The 26466-nt window shown below is 45.7% G+C and overlaps 1 protein-coding gene across 1 annotated transcript; it reads right to left on the minus strand.

The window, feature by feature from the left end:
* Window positions 1–12697: 12697 nt before the first annotated feature.
* On the minus strand, window positions 12698–23967 carry RPS16 (ribosomal protein S16). The gene is made up of 6 exons (XM_063927723.1): window positions 23911–23967; window positions 23768–23819; window positions 21089–21190; window positions 16526–16622; window positions 15890–15937; window positions 12698–12889 (listed from the first exon to the last, which is right to left on the minus strand). Exons 1-6 carry the CDS (start codon window positions 23919–23921, stop codon window positions 12744–12746), a joined length of 456 nt encoding a protein of 151 aa, XP_063783793.1. The 5' UTR covers window positions 23922–23967; the 3' UTR covers window positions 12698–12743.
* Between the last annotated feature and the right edge of the window lie 2499 nt (window positions 23968–26466).

Genomic DNA, 26466 nt, shown 5'->3' on the forward strand with positions numbered 1-26466 from the left:
TTTCGACCTCCCAGAATACAACGGGCCCGTCCATATATCCCCGCCTCCTGGCTCAGGCAATTCAGTTGTTTCCCAAAGCTCAAGGCAGTAGCATCCTAGAGAGCCCTAATCAGGTGAGAAGAACACACATGCACACCCTTCCATACAAGAAGGAAGAGTTTAGTAAGTGAAAGGATCCACAAATCAGGTGCATCAGTGTGGGATCCCTGTGGACTTAGGAGGAAGAGTTATCGTAAGTCTACCATTTATTTCTCCTGCAGGGTCCACAGGTTATCCACAGGATAACATTGGGATGTCCCAAAGCAATTTAGTGGTGGGGGCGCTCCTGAATGGACAGAAGAATCCTTTGCCCGAATTCAGCGTCGTGAGAGGCAAAGGTATCAAAGGCATAATGTCTAATGAATGTGTTAATGGAAGACCATGTAGCTGCCTTACATATCTTTTCTGCTGAAAAACCACGTTGTGCTGCCCATGACGGACCTACCTTACGAGTAGAGTGAGCAGAGACGTTAGCAGGAACAGGGAGATCAGTTTGAGAATATGCTTCTGAAATCGTCATTTGAAGCCACCTCGCCAGATTCTGCTTGTCAGTAGGCCATCCTCTCTTATGAAATCCGTAGAGAACGAAGAGTGTGTCTGTTTTCCTGATGGCACTGGTACGATCCACGTAGATCTTTAAAGCATGGACTACTTCCAGCGATGCATATCCCGCAGAAAGGTCCGGCCCTTGGGAGGCCAGGACTACAATTTCTTCGTTAAGGTGGAATTTAGACACCACCTTAGGATGATACCCAGATTTGGTTCTGAGAACCGCTCTATCTGGATAAAAAAAATCAGAAAAGGGAGGACGACATAATGCCCCTAAATCTGAAACTCATCTAGCTGAAGCAATAGCCAGTAGAAAGAGAACTTTAGCTGTCAACCATTTAAAATCCACTCCTTTTAGTGGTTCAAATGGGGCAATCTGAAGGGCCTTTAAGTCTAAACTTAAGTCCCAAGGCACTGTAGGGGGAACAAAAAGGAGGTTGAATGTACAGCATTCCCTGGGTAAAAAAGTGTGCACATCCTGTAGGTTAGCAATATCATTTGGAACCATACAGTCAATGCTGACACTTGCACTCTCAAGGAAGCCACCCGTAGACCTTTGTCCATTCCTGCCTGAAGGAATGCTAGGACTCTGGAAACTCTGAAAGACCAAGGGTCAAATTTCCGGTAACTACACCATTGAATATAGGCTTGGCATATTCGGTGATAAATGCAAGCTGCGGATGATTTCCTTGCTCTGAGCATTGTTTGAATTACCTGTTGTGAGAATCCTCTTGCTTTCAGGAAGTCTCAAGAGCCACGCTCTCAAAGACAGTCGATCCAAGTGCTTGTAATAGCAAGGACCCTGAGACAGTAGATCTGGACATTGAGGGAGTAGGAATGGAACATCCATCGACAGCTTCTGCAGATCTGTGTACCAATGTCTTCTGTGCCAAGCCGGAGCTATTAGTATCACAGCGCCCTTTTCTTGTTTTACCTTTCGCATCACCCTGGGCAACAGGGCGATCGGTGGAAACACATAGGCCAGACGAAAGTGTCACAGATACTAGGCTTCCCTATGTGTGCGCAGGGGGTACATGAAATTAGGTATTACGGAGACAAAAAGGAATGTATATAGATTTATAAATGCAAAATAACAGGATCCATAGGCATAAACTGTATTATCAACAGCTAAAAGACCAGGTATGTAAGCAAGTAGCTGTGAAGAGCTGGGACAAAGCAGGTCAGCTATGCAGGATAGCAGGGTACTGGGAGAATGCAGGTCAGCTATGCAGGTTACCCGAGTACTGGGATAATGCAGGCCAGCTATGCAGGATAGCAGAGTACTGGGAGAATGCAGTCCAGTTACTCATTAGTCCACTAACGATGAGCTGAGAGAATGCAGGTTTCCTGAGTACTGGGAGAATGCAGGCCAGCTACTCAGTAGTTCATTAGCGATGAGCTGAGAGAATCCAGCGTTGCAGCCTCAAAGGTTGACTTGATAAACTGGCATAGGAGTGCTTCTGAGCAGGGGATAAATAGCAGCTTATCAGGGCAAACCACAGATGCACATAACTAGGTAATCAACCTTGCAAGGTCACTGATTGGAAACTGCTAGACAGACCAGGAGGCAGAGTGTGACACCTAGAGGCAGAAAGGAGATATGACACAGATCATGACAGAAAGTCCCATCTCACTGACAGGGCATCCACAAAGGTCACTCTGGGATCCTTTGTTCTTGACCCGTATGCGGGAACTTTGTTGTTCTGACAGGATGCCATGAGTCTGGAAGACCTCGGGGTGTAAAGCCCATTCGTTTGCATGAATGACGTGTAGATTGAGAAAATCCGCTTCCCAGTTTAGGTCTCCCGGAATGAACTTTGCGGACAAGGCTGGATGATTTCCAGGTGTGACTTACCTCCTTCATTGCTTTTTGGCTGCAAGTTCCTCCATGATGATTGAGGTTCGCTACTGCCATTGCATTGTTCGAGTGAAATTGAACTGGTTTCCCCTGAAGGCTGTCCTTTGCCTGAATGAGTGCCATATATATGGCCCGAAGTTCCAATATATTTATTGGCAGGCAACTTTCTTCTTTGGTCCACTGCCTTTGGAAGCAACTTCTTCTTGACACTGCTCCCCAGTCTTGAAGACTGGCATCCGTTGTCAGAACTTCCCAATCTGATATCCAAAAGGGTTTCCCTTTGTCCAGATGGGAATTTTGTAGCCACCAGGCTAATGACCTCCTTACTTCCAGAGGAAGGACCATAGTCTGCGTTTTTATTGTCTGATGCAATCCATTCCATTTGGAAAGGATCAGACGTTGTAGAGGCCTTGAGTGGAATTGAGCGTACTCCACCATGTTGACTGTCGTCACCAAAGATCCCATCACACGCATTGCTGCGTGAATGGATACCCTTTGACTGTGTAGCAGCACCTGGATCCTCGACTGAATTTTGGATATTTTGTTCAGAGGTAAAATGACTCTTTGAAGACCCGAATTCAACACAGCCCCCAAGTGAATCATGTGTTGTGACGGAACCAGGGACGACTTTACCCAATTTATGAGCTAACTATGTCTCTGCAAACAAGCTATTGTCTGTTGAAGATGACACTGAAGCAATTCCTGAGATTGTACCAGGATTAATAAATCATCGAGGTATGGAAATATCCTTATTCCCTGCAGACGGAGATAAGCCGCCATTACCACCATAATTTTGGTGAACACTATGGGAGCTGTGGCCAGTCCAAATGGTAGGGCTTGAAACTTAAAATGTTGCTGGAGGATAGCAAACCTGAGGTAGCACTTATGTGACTGTGCTATAGGAACATGCAGGTAAGCATTCTGGATATCCAGGGATACCATAAAATCCTCCGGCTCCTTGGCAAAAATAATGGAACATAAAGTCTCTATATGAAAACGAGGCACGCAAATGTACTTGTTCAGCACTTTGAGACTGAGTATTGATCGGAACAACCCATTTAGCTTCTGGACTAGAAACAGGTTGGAATAAAAAAAAAACCTTGTCCTCATTGCGCAGGAGGAACTGGAATTATCACTCATGACTGAAGCAACTTCTGAACTGCCTCTTGCTAAGCCCTGGCCTTCATTTCCACTGAAGACGGGCTGGTACAAAAAAACCTTTGAGGGTGTTTCTTGAAGGCAATGCATAACCGTAAGATACCGCTTCTTGCACCCAGGTATCTGTAGTAGACTGCTGCCAGATCTGTGCAAAATTAAGAAGTCGGCCTCCCACCCTGAGATCCCCCAGGTGGAAGCCCGCACATCAGGCTGATGGCTTATCCTCTGGCTTGGAAGGTGGCCCTCTGTTAGCCAAATACTTTTTAGTCTTACCAGACTTGTCAGATTGAGACTGTTTGCCATAACACTTTCCTTTTGCTTTTCCTCGAGGACGAAAAGCTGGAAATGTAGGCTTCGATTTGTGTGTGGAAGTAAACTTCACTTTCTTTGAGTCTGCTTCTGATTCCAAACTACTGTTTAATTCTTTACGAAAAAGAATATCTCCAGTAAAAGGCAAAGACACCAGAACCTTCTTGGATTCTGAGATAGCTTTCCATACATGTAGCCAAACAGCTCTGCGAGCTACTACTGCTGAGGCCGATGCTTGAGAGGCAATTGTACACATATCCAAGGCTGCTTCTGCCATAAAAATATGTGCAATATGGGAATTTTTCTCTCTAGATGCCAATGAAAGATCATCCTCCAATGCATCAGTCCAGGCTGCCACTGCTTTTGCCATCCAGGGTGAGAGCATGGCTGGTCTTACGATTGGCCCAGAGAAGGAGATAATAGGATTTTAATTACCTACCGGTAAATCCTTTTCTCGTAGTCCATAGAGGATACTGGGGTCCATTTAGTACCATGGGGTATAGACGGGTCCACTAGGAGCCATGGGCACTTTAAGACTTTGATGTGGGCTGGCTCCTCCCTCTACGCCCCTTCTACCACACTCAGTCTGGGAAACTGTGCCCGAGGAGACGGACATACTTTGAGTGAAGGATAGAGGCGAGATTTCCGAACCAGCATACACACAAACTAGAGGAAAGCAAAGCTAACCAAAACTTTAAACTAGGAACAATCTGTAACCAAGTAACAATGCAAGGATAACCGAAGCACTGGGCGGGCGCCCAGAATCCTCAACGGACTACGAGAAAAGGATTTACCGGTTGGTAATTAAAATCCTATTTTCTCTTACATCCTAGAGGATACTAGGGTCCACATTAGTACCATGGGAATGTACCAAAGCTCCCAAACCGGGTGGGAGAGTGCCGAGGTTCCTGCAGAACTGATTTACCAAACTGAAGGTCCTCAGAGGCCAAAGTATTGAACTTGTAGAACTTAACAGCTACTTGGTCAGGTTCGAACACGTTTGCCATGAGCCACGGTAGTGGCTCATTCCTGTTTTGTATTTTGGTTATGTATTTTATGTTGTACTCCTGTTTCAGTTCCCCTTGGCTTTTGTGAGGTGTTCGGAGTCCACCCTTAAGGAGAGGGTACGGTTATGAACCACAAGCAGTGGTTCATTCCTATTTGCTTTCCGTTTATGTATTTTGTATTCTAGTTCTGTTCGCATGCCAGGATTTCCATTACACTGGTTTAGAAGATTCTTGTTGGCCGCCGGTGGTGAGTCTGTGTAATTGCAGCCTGTTTTATATGGGTTAATTCTCACCTGCAGGTGTTTGTGCAATTACCTTGTGCCTGGCTTCCAGCCATCCTAATTGGGGCGTGTTCCCTTATTATCTAGCTAACTATGCAGTTCTGGGCTGGTGATAGACGTTCTGTTAAGATGCCTGTATGTTCCTGAATAGAGTCTTGTCCAGTATTGCATCTGTGTCCTGGCCCTGTCTGATCCTGGAATCCTGTGTACTCAGCTCTGGCAGAGTCCAGAGCTTCCTATGAGCTGTTCCTGCCCTGGTGTGTTCCTGTGATCCAGTAGCCCTTGAGTCCAGAGTCCTGGTGTCCGAAGCCTGTTAAAGATATCTGTCCGGCTTTCCTGTTATGTGAGCCTGTTTCTGCAGCTTTGGGGGTTCTTGTCAGTCCGCCTGTATTCACAACGGTTTCGTGAGTAGCGGCTTTGCCGCACCTTACGGCCTTGGCCGTATCTGTCCTTTATATTTGCTTTGGATTTTCTGCAGAGGGTTCTGCGTATGCTGTCATCGCCGGTACACAGTAGTATTGTCGGCGTGTGGACAGCATTTCATTTGTTGTAGTTTGTCCTGGCGGCTGTGCCAAACCTACTGTTTTGAGTTCTGTAGTTGCCCCTAACTCGAGTTTGTTTAGTTAGAGGTTCCCCTTGTTATTGCCCCGTCTCAGTTTACGCCTTGTCTCCAACTAAGACCGGGGAGCATCGGAGTTGGGCAGATATAACCCGCCCTTCAAACACGGCTGCCGTGGGCCCAAGCAAACAGTCTCGCAGGCGTAGACTGACCATGCGGGTGGAACAACGGAGTCAGGGTTCTGTAGGGGTTTGCTGCTGAACTCCGTTCCCACTCCAGCATTACGTTCCTGTACTTGGGGCTCATCTGCCCAGTTCCAGGAGTACCAAGTACAGTGAACGTAACAGTAGCTGTTAGACAGAGCTGTAAAGCCGAGACAACCCGGGCAGCCGCACAGGAAGAACCCACCGACCTTGTAGAGTGGGCCTGTACAGATCTTAGAACTGGCAAGCCTGCCGTAGAATAAGCATGCTGGATAGTAAGTCTGATTCAGCGAGCAATAGACTGCTTTGAAGCAGGACACACAATTTTATTGGGATCATAAAGAACGAACAGCGAGTCCGATTTTCTGTGACGAGCTGTCCACTTCACATAGATCTTCAAAGCCCTCACAACATCTATTTCCTTGTAACTGTTCCCCTTGTGTGACTGCTCCCCAACCTCTGAGGCTTGCATCCGTAGTTAGCAGAATCCAATTTTGAATACCGAACCTTCGGCCCTCGGTCAGGTGAGAAGTCTGAAGCCATCACAGAAGAGAAATCCTGGCTTTTGGGGACAGGGGGATCCTCTGGTGCATGTGAAGATGCGATCCAGACCACTTGTCCAACAGATCCAGCTGGAAGGGCCTTGCATGAAACCTTCCGTATTGTAGAGCCTCAGAAGAGGCTACCATCTAACCCAGGAGGCGGATGCATAGATGTACCGATATCCGTGATGGTTTTATAACCTCCCGTACCATCGACTGGATTACCAATGCCTTGGCTAAAGGAAGGAATACCTTCTGTACCTCCGTATCCAGTATCATTCCCAAGAACGGGAGCATCAGTGTTGGTTCCAGATGAGATTTTGGTAGGTTCAGAAACCACCCGTGATCCTGGAGTAGTGGGGTTGATAGGGCAATGTTGTCCAACAACCTCTCCCTGGATGGCGCTTTTATCAGATCATCCAGGTACGCTAGTATATTTACACCTTGTTTGCGGAGGAGAAACATCATCTCTGCCATTACCTTGGTGAACACCATCGGTGCCATGGAGAGGCCAAATGGCAGGGCCTGGAACTGGTAGTGACAGTCCTGTAATGCAAACTTTAGACAAGCCTGATGAGGCGGCCGAATCGGAATATGAAGGTACGCATCCTTGATATCCAGAGACCAGTAGTGGATCTTGCCACGGGCAAGCAGGACTTTTGCCCAGGGCGCCGCCTTCCGGAGGGCACCGACTCCATCCGGAGGGCGCCGCACCATGGCAAGATCCGCTACTGCTGTGCCCCCCGCTGCGAAGGGTGTCCCGCTGTGAAGGGAACTAGACGCGTAGCATCTAGTTTCCCTTCGTGGAGAGGACCTTTACTGTGCGGTGCGTGATGACGTCATCGCGCACCGCCCAGCAAAGGTCCTCTCCACGAAGGGAAACTAGATGATGCTATGCATCTAGTTTCGCTTCGTGGAGAGGACCTTTGCTGGGCGGTGCGCAATGACATCATCGCGCACCGCTCAGCATTTCAGCGGCGCTATTACTGTACAGGGGGGCGTAACTGACCTCGCCCCCTGTATGAAGCCACGCCCCTACGTCCTGCCCATAGGACTGCAGCGAAAGGACTGCAGCGTTGGAGCAGAGTAAGTTTTCCTAGCTGGGGGGGGGGGGGGGGGGGGGCTGCGGAAGGAAGGTACCTTTGGAAATCCATGTATCCAATTCAGCTCCAAACAGGACCTCACCTGTAAGTGGTAGGTTTTCCACGTCTTTCCTGGAATCCGCATCCGCAGTCCACTGGCGTAGTCATAGGCCCCTGCGTGCATTGAGCAATCCTATTTCTTTTAAGGCCTCTACCATAAAATTTGCAGAGTCCTGTATATGCTGTAGAAGTAAAATTATCTCCCCACCTGGATAAGGAATCTAACTCGTCAATTAGATTACCTGACCATTTTTCAATGGCCCTAGTGATCCACGCACAAGCAATAGTGGGTCTCTGGGCCACCCCATCCCTGTGTACAGGGATTTGAGAGTGTTCTCAATTTTGCGGTCAGCCGCGTCCATTAAGGAGGCTCCCCCAGGGACTTACGTGACAATCTAGATACCGATGCGTCAACAATCTGTGGGTTTTCCCATTTTTTTTCTATCATCCTGAGGGAAAGGGAAGGATGTGAGTAATCTCTTTGGGATCTAAAACTTTTTATTTATTTATTCTTTATTACCAGTTATTTATATAGCGCACACATTCCACAGCGCTTTACAGAGAATTGGCCCTTCACATCAGTCCCTGCCCCAGTGGAGCTTACAATCTATATTCCCGATCACATGTACACACATTCACCCCAGGGTTAATTTTGTTGGGAGCCAATTAACCTGCCATTACATTTTTGGATTGTGGGAGGAAACCGGAGTACCCGGATGAAACTCACGCAAGTACGGGGAGAATATACAAACTCTGCACAGTTAGGGCCATGGTGGGAATCGAGCCCATGACCTGCTAACCATTACACCATCCGTACTGCCCCAGGTTTCTTCAAACAGAGAATTCAACTCTTTTGATGCAGGAAAGGTAGCTTAGGATTTCTTGTTTACATTAAAATAAGACACCTCATCCTCCTCTGTCACCATATCAGGAATTTGCAGCACGACTCTGTTAGCTTCTATCAGAGCCTATACTCCTGTGACGAGCTGCATCCCTCCCACCTGAGTCCACCTCACCCTCCTTTGGGCCAGTGTACGCTTTTGTGGACACAGGGCCATTTCTAGCCAATTTGGCTCCCAGTGCGAGATTTAAAAATGCGCCCCCCCATTCACATAAAAAAAATGCGCCCCCCCCTAGATATAGAGGAAAAGCATGCGCGCCTTTGGCGCGCGCTCCCGACAAGGGCGTGTGGCCTCGTTAAAATGGGTGTGGCTTTAAGATGGGCGTGGCCTCATCTGATCTCATCATCACAGCCACCACAGGATAAAAAAAAGTCCTCATTTTACACATTACAGCAGGCACGTGTCCCCATTTTACACAGTACGCAGGCAAGTGTCCCCATTTTACACAGTACGCAGGCAAGACTCCCCATTTTACACAGTACGGCAGGCACGTTCCCCCATTTCACACATTACGGCAGGCAAGTGTCCCCATTTTACACATTACGCAGGCAAGTGTCCCCATTTTACACATTGCGGCAGGCACGTTCCCCCATTTTACACATTGCAGCAGGCCCGTGTTCCCATTTTACACATTGCGGCAGGCCCGTGTCCCCATTTCACACATTGCGGCAGGCCCGTGTCCCCATTTTACACATTGCGGCAGGCCCGTGTCCCCATTGATAGAGTCAGACATCTACCTTTTAACATAAGCTATTTACTAATACAGTGAAGTCGTAATGGCCGCTAAACCACGTGCACGTGCTACGCACTTCGTACACTATTTCCGTACAAAGACCTCGCACGTGGTACGCAAGTTACGTACACACGCTGCGCTGGGTGTACGGAATACACACAGCGAGCATACACACAGTTAATAACCTTTTAAACCTTAAACACAGAATATGCTTAAACTGTAAACCTCAGTACTGAGATACTGAAATGATGTAACACTGGTTAACCCTGATAATATGAAAGCTGTTTGAGCGATTAAGACGCTCAGAAACCCTTTATAATAACTGGTGAAACACACAATGCTTGATAAGGTTCCAACACCTTTCTAGATGATTTTAGTATGAAAAAGGGGAAAAACAGTTACAGCTTATACTCTACAAACCTAACATTAATAACTAAACAGAATAACATAAAAACAAATATAAATAGTGAACGATCGCAAACACAAGTACACAGAGAGAGAATGAATGGCAAACACTTAAAGGATAACAAAAAGAGAACAATTGCATACACACAGAGTAACAAAATGGCCACAGAGAAACTTACACACGTGGGAATGGCTCGCAGGCGATATCTGGAAACCAGCCCTCAGCTTTTCACCAAGAAAACCTTTGTAGAGAGAAGTGAGTGTCCCAGCAAAGGTGGTCCTTTTATTTACAGCATACATTCACAATACAATGGTCCCTACAATCTCATTGTTCATTGGACACAGGAATGTGTCTCCACATTATAGTAAAGGTCATAGGTGGGTTTAAACAGATGGGCTGTGTCCTTCTCCAACTGCCCAGTTGGGAGGTATCCTCTGGATTCCCCCCTGCATGTGTAATGAATTGCAAATACAGTGAATGTCTATAAACTACTTTTAAACATAACTATACGCAGCAGCGAACAATCTCTTCCCAACCAACACTGAAATGTTTCTAATAAAATACTCTTTAGTTAGACACTAGACACCACCATTCAACCTTTGTCTGACCCTTCATATCATGCAAAGAGGAATCCCCATGTCCACAAACCATTTAAACTAAACATTTTTACTGACATTAAGGGAAATAATCACTATAAAACACACTATATAGGTTAAATATGTTACGATCGAGTCGCCCGCTACACGCTCACAAACTCTACCATAAATGCGCATAACATGCACGTGATCGCCGGAGCGATCTTACACAATTTGCGGACATGCGCACTCACCGCAGACCAGGTGCACGTGCAGCGGGCATGTGCATGGGGTTAGTACAAGGCATGTGAATCATGATATTTTTCGACTTTGACACCATCTTACACATTGCGGCAGGCAGGTGTCCCATTTCTCACAGTACGGCAGGTACGTTCCCCCATTTTACACATTGCGGCAGGCACGTGCCCCCATTTTACACATTGCGGCAGGAAAGTGTCCCCATTCTATGCAGTACGGCAGGCAAGTGTCAAGTGGTGGGAGGAAGGGAGAGAGATGATGAACTTACATGTCAAGAAGATCTTCCCGCTGCTCACGCCGGCGCCTCCTCTTAACAGCTTGGCTGAGTTGGCTTCCCCTCCTCCCTTTTCCCCGAGTACTCCTGCTCGGGGGGCGGAGTTTCACGTATTGACGCGGTTTCGTCACGACGCAACCGCGTCATACCACGAAACTCCGCCCCCCGAGCAGGAGTACTCGGGAAAAGGGAGGGAGGGGGAATCTGGGACCAGAAAAGTGCCGCGGCAGGCGCCCCGTGCGGTTGCACGGCTCGCCCGCCGCAAGAAACGGCACTGTGTGGACAAATGGTAGGGGTCTGAGACGCTGGTATGGGAACTGAATCTCTATTCATCAGGTCATCCACAGACTGTCTAAAGTATTGCATTTATTAGAGATATTCGAGATCATCTCTTTTAGAGAATCCAACCATGATGGTTCGGATCCACTAGCCTGAGAATGTGTACTATCCTGAGTACATTGTAGTGATCCCACTGGGGAAGCGAAACACCCTGCCGTGCATGAAACACACTCCTTAGACATTGTAATGTGAAAGTACACACACACACAGGAGAAAAGGTTAAGCAGTTAACCCACACAGAGCCCTTCCAGGGAGACAAGTATGATGGAGCCAGCCACACAGCACCCTTCTTGCTAAAGCTTAAGCCTAGCTGAGTCGCAGACTAAGCACCCTTAATAGGGTATCAGTACTCATATACTGCTCCCCCCCCCCCCCCCACCCACTGCTATGACCCCCTGGTACCGCAGAGGTAATCTGGAGTCCTTGTGGAGGAGCTGTGCTTCCCTGCCAGTCTGTTCAGCGAGCTGCAGAGAGGAAATGGCACTGGTGAGCCGCTGGATCCGCTCATAGTGAAGCCCCACCCCCTTATTTTTATACTGGCCGAGGTTAGATTTTTGCTTTACAGAGGGTCAGAACCACTGTCAGCTGTATTGCCAGTGTGGGTATTTAAGTGTGGCTTCAGCTCGCCCCTCACCGCAGAGCACACATAACAGCCTGCATGTCTCTGAAGCCTGGAACCGCAGCCTGCCTGTCAGCGCTGTGCTCCTACCCTCACTAAATGAGTGTTGGTGTTGCTGTGGAGTGTATCCTCTTCACCCTTGCCTCTTTTAGACATGATAAACAAATCACACACCTGTACAGTGTTACTACACAATGCAACTGAAAATCACTGTAAAACTTTGTTAAAGTGACATACAATCCGTTCCCTCCCTGCTTTGCACCAGCATTAAGGATCGGAACACAGAGAACTTGACAGTAATAGTAAAGTCAGCAATCACACTAGCAGTCAGTTGCAGGTTATACATTAGCATAAGCAGCAATATGAGCACAATCAACTACAGATACGGTTCAGGTATGTAGGAGAAACATATTACTGCATTACCTTATATAAGACTTTAAGCATATTCAGTCACACAGCGAAAGAAAACCGCAGCAATAGTTTACAGACTCCTATGCATCAGGCACTTATCCAACTCATACTTAATGGTAGGTAGAGACTTAGTGCTTTATCACCCGGCTCAGAAGATTGAGCTACAGCAGTGGTTCTCAACAGCAGTCCTCAAGTACCCCCAACAGTTCATGTTTTCCAGGTATCCTCACAGGATTGCAAGTGAAATAATTTGCTCCACCTGTGGGTCTTTTAAAATGTGTCAGTGAGTAATGAATACACCTGTGCAAGACTACACACATGCACCTGCCTTCACAGGCAAGAAATAACCCAGTAAATTCTATAGGCATCATAAACCTACGCCGTACCAGGTATTATAGTCCCTTTCATGTTAATATCTGAAATTACAGCGCTAGCCTGTAGGCCAGGGAATAGTCTTCCCTATAGAGAATATTGCTACTTAAGATAACTAAATGCAACTTTGTGTTTGTTTTAATTTTTAATAAGTGAGAAAGTTTTAATTTTTCACAAGTTTATTGCAGAATGATGTACATAAACTGATTAACGGTAGGACTTCTGGTAGCGAGCACGTGCTCCAGGTCCACCAAACTTCTTGGACTCGCAACGACGAGGATCTGCCACAAGGAGGGTTCTGTCATACTGAATAAGAATGTCTTTAATTTCCTTCTTGGAGGCTTCATCAACATCTGCAATAAAAATAAATATGCTTTGAGCAAAGAACACAATTATATTAAATACACTACGTCTGCCTCCCCTCTTACACTCCCTACACTGGCTCCATTTTCCCTTTAAAATCCAATTCAAACTTCACACTCACTAACAAAGCCTTCAACCATTCCTATATCTGACCTTACCTCCCCTTTCTACTCCAACCATCCATCTTTGCACCACAAATGAATGACACCTCTGCTAACAAGATAACAGCTGTGGTGGTCCTTGCCTTTCCCTATCAGACTGTCCACAAACAAGCTCTCAATACCCATTTCTTCATCTAACCCAGCCATCTCTCATCCTAACCCTCTGTTCCATGCTCACTTCTACCCCATCTGTGCCACCCATGTCTGCCCCTCCCCTTTAGAATAAAAGCGCACACGAGCAGGGTCATCTCCAGTCATGTGGTTTTCCTTGTTACTTAAGACTGTTTCTGCCACCATGATGCTTATTTCAGTCACGTCCCCTGATGCAAGATTTACATACCATGTACTTGTTGTACATTGTTTTGTACTGTAACAGTGATCGCATTGGGACAAAAATGTGGGTCTCTGGTACCCATAATTTACAAAACTTGGGGTCCCACTACATTTTTTTGGGTCCCATCATCATCATCATTTACAGTTAGCAAATCTGCTAGATGGCCATCAGACCTCTTTACATGCCCTTTTAATACACCTCAGCCTCCCCTTATGACCTGGCATTAGATCAGTCCCTAACTTGCCCTCAAACATCCCCATCTATAGCGACATACAGTATACACAGTGGTGGGCCCAGGTGCAAAAAAAAGCGCTGTGGGTCTCACTGACACCCCCCCCCATCATCCATGCTAAAGAAAAATAAGACATGACTGCACTGAGTACCATGGCTTTGCTCACTCCGCAGAGGTGTTTATCCCACATGCCCCTAATGCATTCATTGCCTAACTGATATGCTACATCCACAGGAAAATGTTCCCCACAACACAATGTTGTGCTACATACTGCACTGCTGTCCCCATAAATACGCTACACTACATCACCCCCCCTATACCTGCACTACATTACTACACAACATTTCTGAACTACATACCCCCTATACTCTGCACTACATCACAGCTACAATAAACTCCCCTCTATGCTGCAATACATCCCCCCCATATGCCGAACTACATCACTACACTATATCCCCCTCCCTACCCTATACACTTCACTAAATCACTACAGTACACAACACATTAACATTGGTATCATCCCACCAGATAACTTCCCAGCTACTCTGTCCCATGGAGCTCCAAAAGGGTAGAATGAGGGCGCAGGCAGGGTTAAGTGGAAGTAGGGGGAGCCAGTAAGTATTGCAGGTGACAGGGTGGAGAGGAAGGGATCAGATTAGAAAAGAGCGGCAGGTTAGAGGGGGAAGGAGGACGGCATTGTAGAGGACATGAAGAGGTCATGTCTATCAAATTCACAACCTCCTGTGTTAGTCAACATTTCAGCTCTTTAATGACCCGTTTCAAGACATCAAACTGTATTTGCAGCTATGTCCCCAAAATGGGTGTTTTCAGGGACATATCCACAAATATGATGTGCCCCTGCAATGTATGAATGAGGGATAGTAGCTACCTGCTGCAATCTCTCCATTGCTGCCCACAGCTGCATCCCCCCCATAGGTTTCTATGGGGGATGCAATGCTTCTTCTGATATTGGACAACGGAGCTACTGCAATCTCCTGATTGTAGCCTACACAAGAGCAACTTGAGTGCAAGATTTAAGACTTTACCATACACTGGTGCTTATGTGTATTAAGTGAAAAGCATGCAAGTGAAAGCACAGCAAGTATAGCAGCACTTGCCCACATGTAGATGTATATAGGCAAACCAACCCTCCCCCCCCTCCCCATATACACCACCTTGTGTATGGAGCAGAGCTGAGGAGACAAGTGCAGTCAGTCAGCTGCTGCGCTGCAAGGAGCTACTGTTTGCGCTGCAGCAGCTTCCTGGAACCTCTGTCCACCACCTGCTACGAGCCCCTAGGTCAGCGCTGCAGCTTCATCTAAAGAAAGTAACCACAGGCGTGGCAGCAGCATAGGCCGGCTTTGCGGGGTGTAGGTACTCAGAAAACCCCCCTTCCCCTGCGTGTGCGAATGCCAGCTCCTGTCCCGCCATCTACCGCTGGAATCTTCCAATGCAGCACCGCAGCTTTCCCCAGGAAAGTCACCGGTCTCATGGCCTGCCCGGAGGGGACAGCCCCCAGCCACACACAGCAGGCTGTTCAGGGTCGCATGCGGAGCAGAGAGTGAGGGGAGGGCAGGAGCTCATGGTCTCCTCCCCTTCCTCTGCTATTGGTCAATAAAACTGACTGACAGGACAGCGCTGCTGATTGGTCGGTGCGCGTCCTGTGGGACCCGGCGTTTATTTTCAGGTCCCCACTGTCAATTACCGGGTAAAATACGCACTAAAGCGCGTATTTACGAACACTGCTGTAAGTCGCGATTTTCTTGTTTGGCTCATTTATGTACTTTGATAGGCGCTACAGAACTCTTGTTGCTTCATATAAATTATATTTGCTTTCTCATTAGCATTTTGTTGCACTTTAGGCAATTACACTTTTAGTGATATATTCTCCACATTCCCCATTTCCAGTGTAGGCTGCCCACTTATCACTAGAATAAATTAAAGACAGGACAATACATGGCAGTATGACAAATCATCAGTAGCCTTAAGTCATTGAAGTTATGTAGAAATCTTGTCCTGTCCCCACTATTCTGACTTGTAAAATGCATTTCCACTCTGGGCCTTGCAACAGTATTTTCTCAGGTTTTGTATGTTCAGGTTTTTCTTTCCTATGTTTTTTACTTGCCTGACATAACTAAAACGCAAACATGGTATTTAGAAAAACAAAAAAAGAACACTAAAGTTTTCGAATGGATAACACTTTCCAACTGCTCAGAAGATTCCTCCATACACATAAGTGTATCTAGGGCTTTTAAACACTTACACTTTTGGTAGTAAGCCACAAGTGACTTGGAAATAGCCTGACGGATGGCTGTGAAGAAAGAAGAGTATTTGTTTTATAAAGTGCTTTATAGACGCTTCTACAGGATTACACAAAATAGCAACACAAATTACATTAATGTTACAATTGATCTGAAGGAAAAAAACAAACAAAAAAAAAACAAAACTATTTTTGCCAGAGTTAAATATTTTACAGGAACTGCATGTGTACACAGCATTTTACACTTACTGAAAAGGAGTAATATTGCTGTGATACCAAGACCTGCACCATAAACTTAAGAACCGTAGTGCATGGGTGTTAATGAGAAGACCAGTGTCCATAATCTCAGCTTCCCTACTGGTGCTACTGCTCACACCACCTCTGAAACGTCAGAGCAAAGACTAAGCAGGGGACCACGACAACAATACATGTTAGAGTTACTCGCATGTAAAGCCAGGAAGCATTACCTCATCCCTACATGGCAAGATTTTATTGTTCGTATGTCAGGAAGCTATTGCAAACCATTTCTAGTAGACTTATAAACTTCTACCTTTTCATGCGACTTGTGAGCTACTCATGGAAGAAAAAAAAAAAAAAAAATACACCATGCTGTTTTACATAAATTAAAGCCATTCTTACCATAGACTTGTGCAACATGACCACCACCCTTCACACGGACTCTGATGTCAACACCAGCAAATCGTTCCTTGCCCAAGAGAAGAACAGGCTCAAGCAGCTAACAGGATAAATAATATACATTTTAGTAACAAAAACATACAAGCCAAATACTTCTCTTCTAGGAGGCAGACCCACATTTTATTTGTATTGCCCTAAAAACATTGCTTATAATCGTGTTATCATAGAATTGTGCAACACTAAATGTATTAACACCTAAAATTAGTCATCCGATCTGTTTATTTTCTAAACACCTGCTCCAAATTAGCCTCTAAGGCAGTGGTTCTCAAACTGTGTGCCGTGGTACCCTGGGGTGCCTCAGGACACTTGCAGGGGTACCTTAGATTGGTGGCCCAGAACCAATTCAATAAAGTTTTAGTCGATTTACAGTGATACACATATAAACACAGAAAGGGGATAATCTAGCAAACAATTGAGTAAATTATTATTATTTTTTTATTTAAGCAAGATGACAGGAACAGTGTAAGAGTAGAGAGTCCCTCAGGCCCATGGTGTGGCCAACCCGCCTCGTGGAGTGAGAGAGCGGAAAGAAAAGAGACAGGGAGAAAAAAAGAACAAGGTCGAGAACCAAGAGAAATAGAGGAGAGGGGTCCGAGTGGCGGGGTCCGGGCAGTCAACACAAAAAGAAGGGAAGGTAACTTAATTAGCTACAGAATGGGGAGGGGGCATTTTGAGAAGCTAGCCAATGTGTCCAGGACTTTTTCAAATGCCCTAGATTGCCTGATGAGACTGGTCATATATTCCATATTATACACTTACCAAATGTAAGAGATAACGGATTGCAGGGATGGTGAAGTGGGAGATTTCCAGGCTTTCGCTATTTGGCATGTCGTAGCGGTAGCCACATGACGCAATAGCTTGTTCTGATGTTTAGTTAAGGTCGGTAGGTCTAGAGGCAGTAGGAAGTATTTAGGATCGAGGGGGATTGGGACAGCTAATAGGCACGAGAGAAGTCGAACGTCGTCTTTCCATAAAGGTACTAATTTCAGGCAAGTCCACCATATATGCATGTATGTCCCCTCTGCGGCGCAACCCCTCCAACAATTGTCTAACATCGGGGTACATCGCCTTTATACGAGAAGGTACATAGTACCAACGGTATAATATATATACATTTTCCTTTATCCGAACACAGATAGAACTGGAGGACGCATTACTCCATATTTCTCCCCATTCCTCCTCATCCAAAGTAATTCCCAGATCTCTCTCCCAGGCCAACTCTTATCTTTGGGAGCGGCAGAGCCCTGCAACAGCAAAGCATAGGTGTCAGAAATAAGACCTTTCGTAGTAGAGCGTCTCAGACATATTTTCAAGAGTGGTGAGAGGCCTAGAAGAGAGTGGAATGAACCCCGGAGTGGAAGTGTCTAAGTTGGAGGTATCGAAAAAATTCACTATGAGGGAGAGAGTATTGTGTCTGAATCTGGGTAAACAAAGGAAAAGGTGTACTAGAGGTGATGTCATTGATAAAGTAAATGTTCCCCTGTTTCCAGAGTGAAAAAGCAGATTTAACCATTCCCAGAGGGAAGGCTGGGTTATGGAACAGAGGTATAAGGGAGGGGAAGGGTTAGGGGCCAATTGTAGTTTCCTCAGCACGAGATCCCAAATACACAGAGCGGGCCACTACTGGGTGAAGTGAGGTGGCACGAGGACGGGTGGATCTCGGAAGCCATAAGGAGGGAAGAAAGTGTGGAGAGTCCTAGCTCACCGGCTTCAATAGTTATCCAAACCTTGTCCGTCCCAAAACCACACCACTGAATACAGGAGGCTATCTGAGCCGCATAGTAATAGTGTTTAAAATTGGGTATGCCTAAGCCTCCGCACCAAGAAGGCCGTTGTTACAACAAGAGTTTAATTCTAGGGTGGTTATTGGCCCAAATGAAACGGGAAGTTTGATGCTGCAAGAATTTAAAGACGTAGGGGGGGGAATATAGATCGGGAGCGTTTGGAAAAGGTATATAATCCTAGGAAGGACATTCATCTTTACAGAATTGGCACGTCCAATCCATGAAATGAAATAGGAGGACCAGGTTTGGAGGTCCGAACGAATTTGGTCCAAAAGTCGTGGGAAGTTCGCTTGAAAAAGTTGGTGGTGTCTGTGGCTAAGGTAAATTCCTAGGTATTTGATTTTACGGTCATGCCAGGAGAATGAGAATGTTGATTCAAGTTGCGTCCTAGAAGCAGAAGTAATATAAAAGTCAAGTACTTCTGTTTTTGTAGTATTAATCTTATATCCAGAGTATTGAGAATATAGGTCTATCTCAGAGAGGAGAGAGTGACAATGTTGGATTTGTAAGGGAAACCAATACATAGTCAGCATAAAGTGCAATTTTGTGTTCCGTATGGCCGATTTGAACCCCTTTGATATTCGGGTTGAGATGAACCCTGGCCGCTAAAGGCTCCATGACGAGGGCAAAAATCAAGGGCGAGAGCGGGCATCCTTGCCTGGTCCCATTAGATATCTCAAAACTTTAAGAAGTGACCCCATTGACAGAGACCCACGCTGAAGAGTTGCGATACAATGCCGAGACACCATCATAAAACTTACCGGAAAAGCCCATGCGTTGAAGAACGGAGAAGGCGAAAGGCCACGAAATGCGATCAAACGCCTTCTCTGTGTCCAAGGCTAATAACAGGGAAGAGGACTTTTTCCAATGGAGAGAGTGGATAATATCGATGAGTGGCACAGGACCAATTCAAATTATCTATAGTCAATGCAATAGACTAAACCAGTGCTGGTGGCTGCTATTCATAAAATGTGGACAAATAGAAGCAAATCTTGTTCCTCACCACACAAATGAACCTCAGGATGACAATCTACTCAATTCAGTATTTCTTTCTAGATTTCTTAAGAAACGTTTGGCCTAGCGGCGCCAAGAAAACAAATTGATACTCTAGGGCGCGGTGATTCAGAAAAGTTTGGGAACCACTGCTCTAAGGCATTATGGGGCATATGTCCCACAGTCTGCATTTTTTATGTGGTCGTGATGTTATAATGCCGCCAATCAAAGTAGAAATTTACATTTTCACTTGCAATTATCCTTTAGGTGCCAAGACAAATTGCAAAAAAGTTCTGTCCAGATAGCTTCTGGGTTCAGACCAGTCAGGCTGTGCATGCAACAGCACGGGCTAGCAAGGATTCTCAATAATGCCTCTTAAATCAAGAGGGGGAAAAAAGAAAATGGCCTCTAGAAGCCCATAGGCTACTAAGGACGACAGCTATGTGAAGATGGTCTTAACCAGAGGTTCTCAAACTCGGTCCTCAGGAGCCCACACAGTGCATGTTTTGCAGGTAACCCAGCAGGTGCACAGGTGTATTAATTACTCACTGACACATTTTAAAAGATCCACAGGTGAAGCTAATTATTTCACTTGCGATTCTGTGAGGAGACCTGCAAAACATGCACTGTGTGGGCCCCCGAGGCCAGAGTTTGAGAACCTCTGGTCTTAACCATCAGTGCCAAGCTCTGGAATGCAAAGTAAATGTCACGGTTTAGCTTATGCAATCGAAAACGAGACAGCAGCACCCACTATATACACAGGCAATACCCCTCTCCCTACCCCCCCCCAAAAAAGTCCTTAAATCCCCTGGAGACTAAAGCTCATACAAACTAGAGTTGATTAAATGCATCTTGGAGCACCAGTGAATCATAAATTAGCCAGAATACTTCACAAATCATATATTTCAAAAGCCTAATACTTATTTAGGTCAGTATAGTTAAAAGAATGTTTGAGAAGTTACTCAGCTAACAATTCACAGAAGACTTAAAGCTGGATACACACTGGGATGAGGTGTCGCTGGCTGACATATGGGATCCTGGGTAGTAACTGGAGCAGAGCAGCTCTCCTGCCTACATTACATATGCTGCGGTTGCTAGTGTTATTGCTAGGTTTGACGTAGAGCACATCAAACCTGGTGATGTTCCTAGCAACCACACTGACTGATAAGTCGTTCCGAAATGGCCCAAAACATATAGTGCCGATGTCGGCCTAGAGTGTAGTCGCCTTAACAGCCCGATTCACAGCACTGAAGAACCATTCATACTGACTGCATGTTATTTTGATAATAAAGACTATTTATAGAATACTTGGGTCGGGTTTGAGATCCCAAGCTTTAGATTGCGGGGGCGAGCGCAAAGTAGCCACGCAGCGATCGCCACAGGTTCTATTCCCACTCTGGGTGTCATGGACACCCACGAGTGGGATTATTCCCGGCATGCAGACTGCCGGGCTTTCAATTACTCAGGATCCCGGCATCAGTATAGTGACAGACGGGAGACCGCAGGTCATATAACTGCAACCCGGAATACCGGTGTAGTTTCATTAAAAATGAAGTCACAGATTGTAAGCTTGTGAAAAGAGCTGTGTCTTCCAACCTTAATGACTATTACACAGTTTTGTAACATCACTATTGTATCCAAATGTAAATTGCAACAGAATTTGCTGCGCTTTAATATAACAAACAACATTTCTATAACAAGCTTTCACATACATGAAACAAAACCTTACTTTGTACTGAAGAGTCGCAGGTTCAATGATCTCCAGTGGCCTGCCATTAACTTTAATGAGCCCATTGCCTCTTTTGCAGTGGGCAACAGCAGTCGCTGTTTTCTGAAAGGAAGAACCATAGTATAAAACAAAACACACGACACTGCTAAGACAAACATGCACCAATTACACTGATACAGTACAAGAAGTCATTCACCTACTATACAAGAGGTGAATAAGCTATTCACCAGGCAATAACAAAATAAAAAAAAATATATAGGTAAGACGGACTTCTAACCAATTAAAAACGGTGGAAAAATCATTGTCTCGACAATTTAGAAATTTCACACAATCTTGCAAAGACCTACCAGTTTGTCAGGACACATGTGAAACACTGCTCTGGATGAACACAAATTTAAATATAGAATAAAGGCCACAAAATAAGTAATGTTCACGGAAAGCTATGCAATTCTAGGGAACTTTGTTTCTTTTTTTTACAATACAGGATATATCACAATATTTTAAGATCTGTAAGCAAGGAGAAAACATTAACTGTAAGGCTGGGTACACACCATGCACTATATCATAAGTACCAGCGAAGAATGATAAATAGTTAGTGCACTGGCTGGTGGGTACAGCCGATATGACGTCGTTCAGCCATATGATTTTAGCCATGCAACAAGCTGAAATGCCTGTCCAGTTATAATGAACGGCAAGACGTATCGAGCACCCAATTGTATGTTTATAGCTTACCAAATCAGCCAACTGGTTGGAAAGTCAAGCGTATACCCAGCCTAAGGCAGGTGTCCATAATATAAACAAGTACAATGAATGCACTTTATACAGAGGCTGACACCATTCATCCTCTAAATGAACTGTCATCTGTTAGAACAGTGGTTCCTAACCTGGGATGGGGCATACAGGTGATAGACAACAGTGGCCAATCTCACCCCCAAGACATGCCGTTTTATACACTGACCTATGGGGCTGCAAATAAAGTGCAAGAGTCCAGACATACAGCTGTAGCCACACTCATCCAGCCTGCGGCATGTCCACTCTCACCGGACATGTATTACTATAGGCGCGTGTCCTAGTCTTGGGCACACGGCAAGCTAGATGAGCATGGCTACATCTGTATATAGCAATATTTTCTTGTGCCCAATTGAAATGATGTATAATGTTCAGTTTAATTACCTGCAAGTCCATTTGAGGCACCGCACTTACAGCACCTCCCATAGGGCTGGGTGCAAAAAGCAATTAGTCCAGGGCATGATTGGTCCACAAGTTGCAGTCCCATTGCCAGTAATTTTCATGCCCACCATCCCCTCGCGGATAAGTGAATCAGCCTTTAAAAACCTAAAGGAGCATTGGCATTCTTAACCAACGCCCAAATGTATTGCCTTAAAAAAAGCGATAAAGAGTGATAAATAACCAGCCCCTGGCATTTTTGAAACACAGGAAATTATTCAGCACAGATAGCAAAATTGAGAAAAACGCATTGCACTTGTGCAACCGCGTTTTGCAATTTATTCTGCAGATGCACTGTGCTTCATTGTAATTGCATTTTGACTGAAAGGAAGCCAGCATTTAGGGGAGGAAACATGGCGTTTTGTGGGTGCGTTGATCAAAATGTAGGCATGCTAAGGCATTTTAAGGTGGGTTTTGGACGTCACCGGTGACCACTTCCAGCCTGTTGCTTTAGCAGAACTGCAAATTTATTATTTATTTATTAAGTTTCTTATATAGCGCAGCATGTTCCGTTGCGCTTTACAATTAGAACAGTAATAGAACAAAACTGGGTAAAAACAGACAGAGGTAGGAAGGCCCTGCTCGCAAGCTTACAATCTATAGGGAAATAGGCATAGATACACAAGGATAGATGCTACCTATTGCATAATGGTCCACCAGATTGCTAGGTTCTTAATGGGTTGTATGATGATACCCCACAAAGTTATCCAAGGGTCAGGAGGGTGTGAGACTAAAGAAAGACAAGATATGTGATGTTATGAATACTCTACAGAGGATGTAATTAGATAGGGAATGACTTTGCCTGGCACATATGACAAAACGGATGTTCCGGTAGTTGCGAACGGTTATGGGATCACAATGCATACAATGGCCGTTTTCTTTCTTTCTAGACAGCTACTATTTGATTGCAGCAACTGCTTTTTAACAGCTTTGTAGTCAGTGCTGAATAAGGTCCACAGCCTGTTACATGGCAGTTAAGAGTCTATTGGCTGGACATTTATCACTCTTTAGCAATCTCCACTTCACCACTTTTTAAGACTTAATACATTTGTGCCCAATAACTTAGCTAACAGACCTAATATCTACAACCACCACACTGATGGCAAGCCTCTTAATACAATGCAAAGGGGATCAGCTCACGTAATTGTAAAATATGTATTTGAAAAATGACAGGTGCCGATTGGCTGGCCCTTTCGCTCTCGCCAAGCGTCAATACATCTACCAGAAGTGTTCAGCGCAGGTTGAGGTTACAAATAGCTAAGAAAGGGTACTGTGCTCTGTGGGCGTCAGCAGGGACATGTGCATGGAGACAATCCACCCCCAAAATGCCGGAAAAGAGCAAGTAGCGGCGGCGGCACAGCAGATAGCAGACACTAGGCCGCTTGATACGCGGAATCAGCAGACTGCAGACCCGGACACGAGGCAGCCACACACGGCGCAGCCATCACTCACCTTACGCCCGAAAACCTGTACGGACTGCAGGGGTCCCTTGGCCGGCATGGTTCTGTAGGGGAAGAGAGACAGGTTACCGGGGTGCGATCATAGCACAGAGGGGACGGGGCACAAATCGGGGCCCAGGAGCCTCAAACTCTCACCTCTCCGTCATGAGTACAATCGAGAAAAGGAAGTGCGGGCTCTCCGCTGCCACTCATCAGGGGCTAACGTGCCGTGCGTGCTCTGACGATCATGTACAGGAAGCCCGTAAAAAAAGGTGCTGGCATTAGCCTGCGGTCGCCATTTTGCTTGTGGGAAAGGCTGGTCATCAAGTTTGTTTTAAATTATGACGGACTTGTTTGAATAACAGAGTTTTTGCTAGAAAAGTGTAATATGTTTCTCTTAATGACCTCTCTTCATGTCCAGGGCCGTTTATTACATTTAGGGTGCATACAATTTTTAGTTTGTCAGTCTATTTTATAGCGTTCCTTTCTTAAGGCTTAGAGATTCTTTTTCCCATAATACTATATATTGGAATATATATGTATTTTATTATGTTCATTCATTCTGTTGATTTACATAATAGTTGCATATTTATTATTTTGTCCAAGAAAGTAACCAACAGGCTTTGCCAAAATAATAAAACGTTATCAAATGAATATTGTTTGTTATTTAAAACCACTATAAGGTTACAAATACAATTTGTAGAAGAAATTGGAGAAGTGTTAAGGGCCCCATACACTACAATGATCTCATGTCGGAGGTGATCGCAGGCAGCCTCTCGTGGGGCAGGATACATTGTATGCTGATACATCGTATGCTGCCCATTTGCATACGATATATCTTGGTGATCCTGAGCGATCCCAAGCCATGCCCCCAGGTCGGACCAGATTGAATGTGCAGCACATTCAATCTGGAGGATCCGATTCGATGCTCACGGGAACGCGCATCGGATCGGTTCGGTAACACCTCTAAAATGCCCAATTTTAGCCAATATATCGCGCGAATGCCCGACTTGGGCTGAAATTCGGCATTATCGCTCTAGTGTATGGGGCCCTTTAAGGTGCATACACACTTGCCGAGAAAATTAACAACGTTGCTCATTTTCACCCTTCCTAAGTGACGTTGTTCACTTTCTCGGCAAGTGTGTATGCCGGCAACGACGAGTGATGCACGGCCCCGCGGGTCGTTAACGACCCTCGCTGTTGGCCATGCATGCAGCTCAATTTGGACTGTCGTCCAAGAGCAGCCTGAACGGCCTGGCCGCGGCGTGATGTCACTGAGTGATATGGTCGTCATATCGCTCAGTGTGTATGCCTTACTGCCGACCGACTGGCCCAGGAAGGGGAAACACTAGGCGACGTTGCTTATAGAGCACATTGCCTAGTGTGTGCCCACCATTACTGTGATGCCTATAGAAACATATGGAGACTAATCTGCCAAAGGAAAACTGAGGAAGCGTGTCAGATCGTCCTGATACTTAATGGGTAGGAAGAAGAAGAAAAAACAGGCACTCCTAGGTAAAATGGTGACATTCAATCCAGATGCTGCTCACTAGTACTGGAATACTGAACCCTACTGCTACAGGAAAAAAACAACTTCGAAACATTGGGAGTGAGCGCAGATGGATTGAGAGTTTATGGAAGTGAACGCAGATGGATGAATATACAAGCAACATAAATATGATAACCATAAACCCAAAAAATAAAAAATATGCTCTGCTCTACTAATGACCCAGCACGTGACGCCGACACCAGGAAGTAGCAGACGGGACCCGCGAGCAGGAGCAACACAGCAGCGCCTGCAATCGAGCCGGGGACCGGAGCTGCAGACAGAACTCGCGGAGGCAGCGCAGGACGCGGGACGGGACTGCAGAAACCGGCGGCAGGCGCACCAACCTGCCCCCGACAGTAAGTGAAACTTACACAGCCCCACACCCGCTACCTCCAGCCAAGCACAACAGGAAGAGTCTGACAGGCGGGACGCCGCAAACTGTCACACTCATTCACATCAGACTAACAGAGACCACTCAGAAGCACATAGGCACACTACACCTATGGTAAAGGTGACCCTCACCAGGGTACACCCGACATTAACCCCAGCTGGGGTCCTTCTGAACAGGGTATACCATTAGGAGGGTATACTTATAAAGGGTGGTCTGCAAGACACACCTGATAGTGGCATTTTAGACTTATTGACTACAAGGGTTTGGGAAAAAGTGTACCATTCAGGAGGGTACACCTATAAAGGGTAGTCTGCACGACACACCTGAAGAGGGTTTCGTATAAACCAAAACAATAAACAAATACAGTTTATTTTGTCACAATTATCATTGCACACATAGGGCTTACATCCATCATTGACACTCCTTATGCAAAAATAGACATTTTGCATTTGTCACCCCTTCCCTCCCCCCTCTCCCTTTTCTCCTGGTATCCACATCCCTAAAGTGCGCTGTCCATTTTTTCCTTTCCATATCTGCACAAGGAAGTAGGACACCTCCAGGTCTAGCGGCACTCATCCAATTCCTTCCCCAGTGAGCGCTATCTCTCCCAACCACAAAACACTAATGAAAATACATATGCACATATGTAAAAAAATAAAATTGGAGTGGAAAAAATAAAATCAACAAAAACAATGGACCATGTTCAGCTTCATTAGCAGTTTTGCTACGATTGCAAAACTGCTAATGAAAAAATCTCATGCTGGGGGCCGCC

This window comes from Pseudophryne corroboree, chromosome 6 (genome assembly GCF_028390025.1).
Source record: "Pseudophryne corroboree isolate aPseCor3 chromosome 6, aPseCor3.hap2, whole genome shotgun sequence".
NCBI lineage: Eukaryota > Metazoa > Chordata > Amphibia > Anura > Myobatrachidae > Pseudophryne > Pseudophryne corroboree.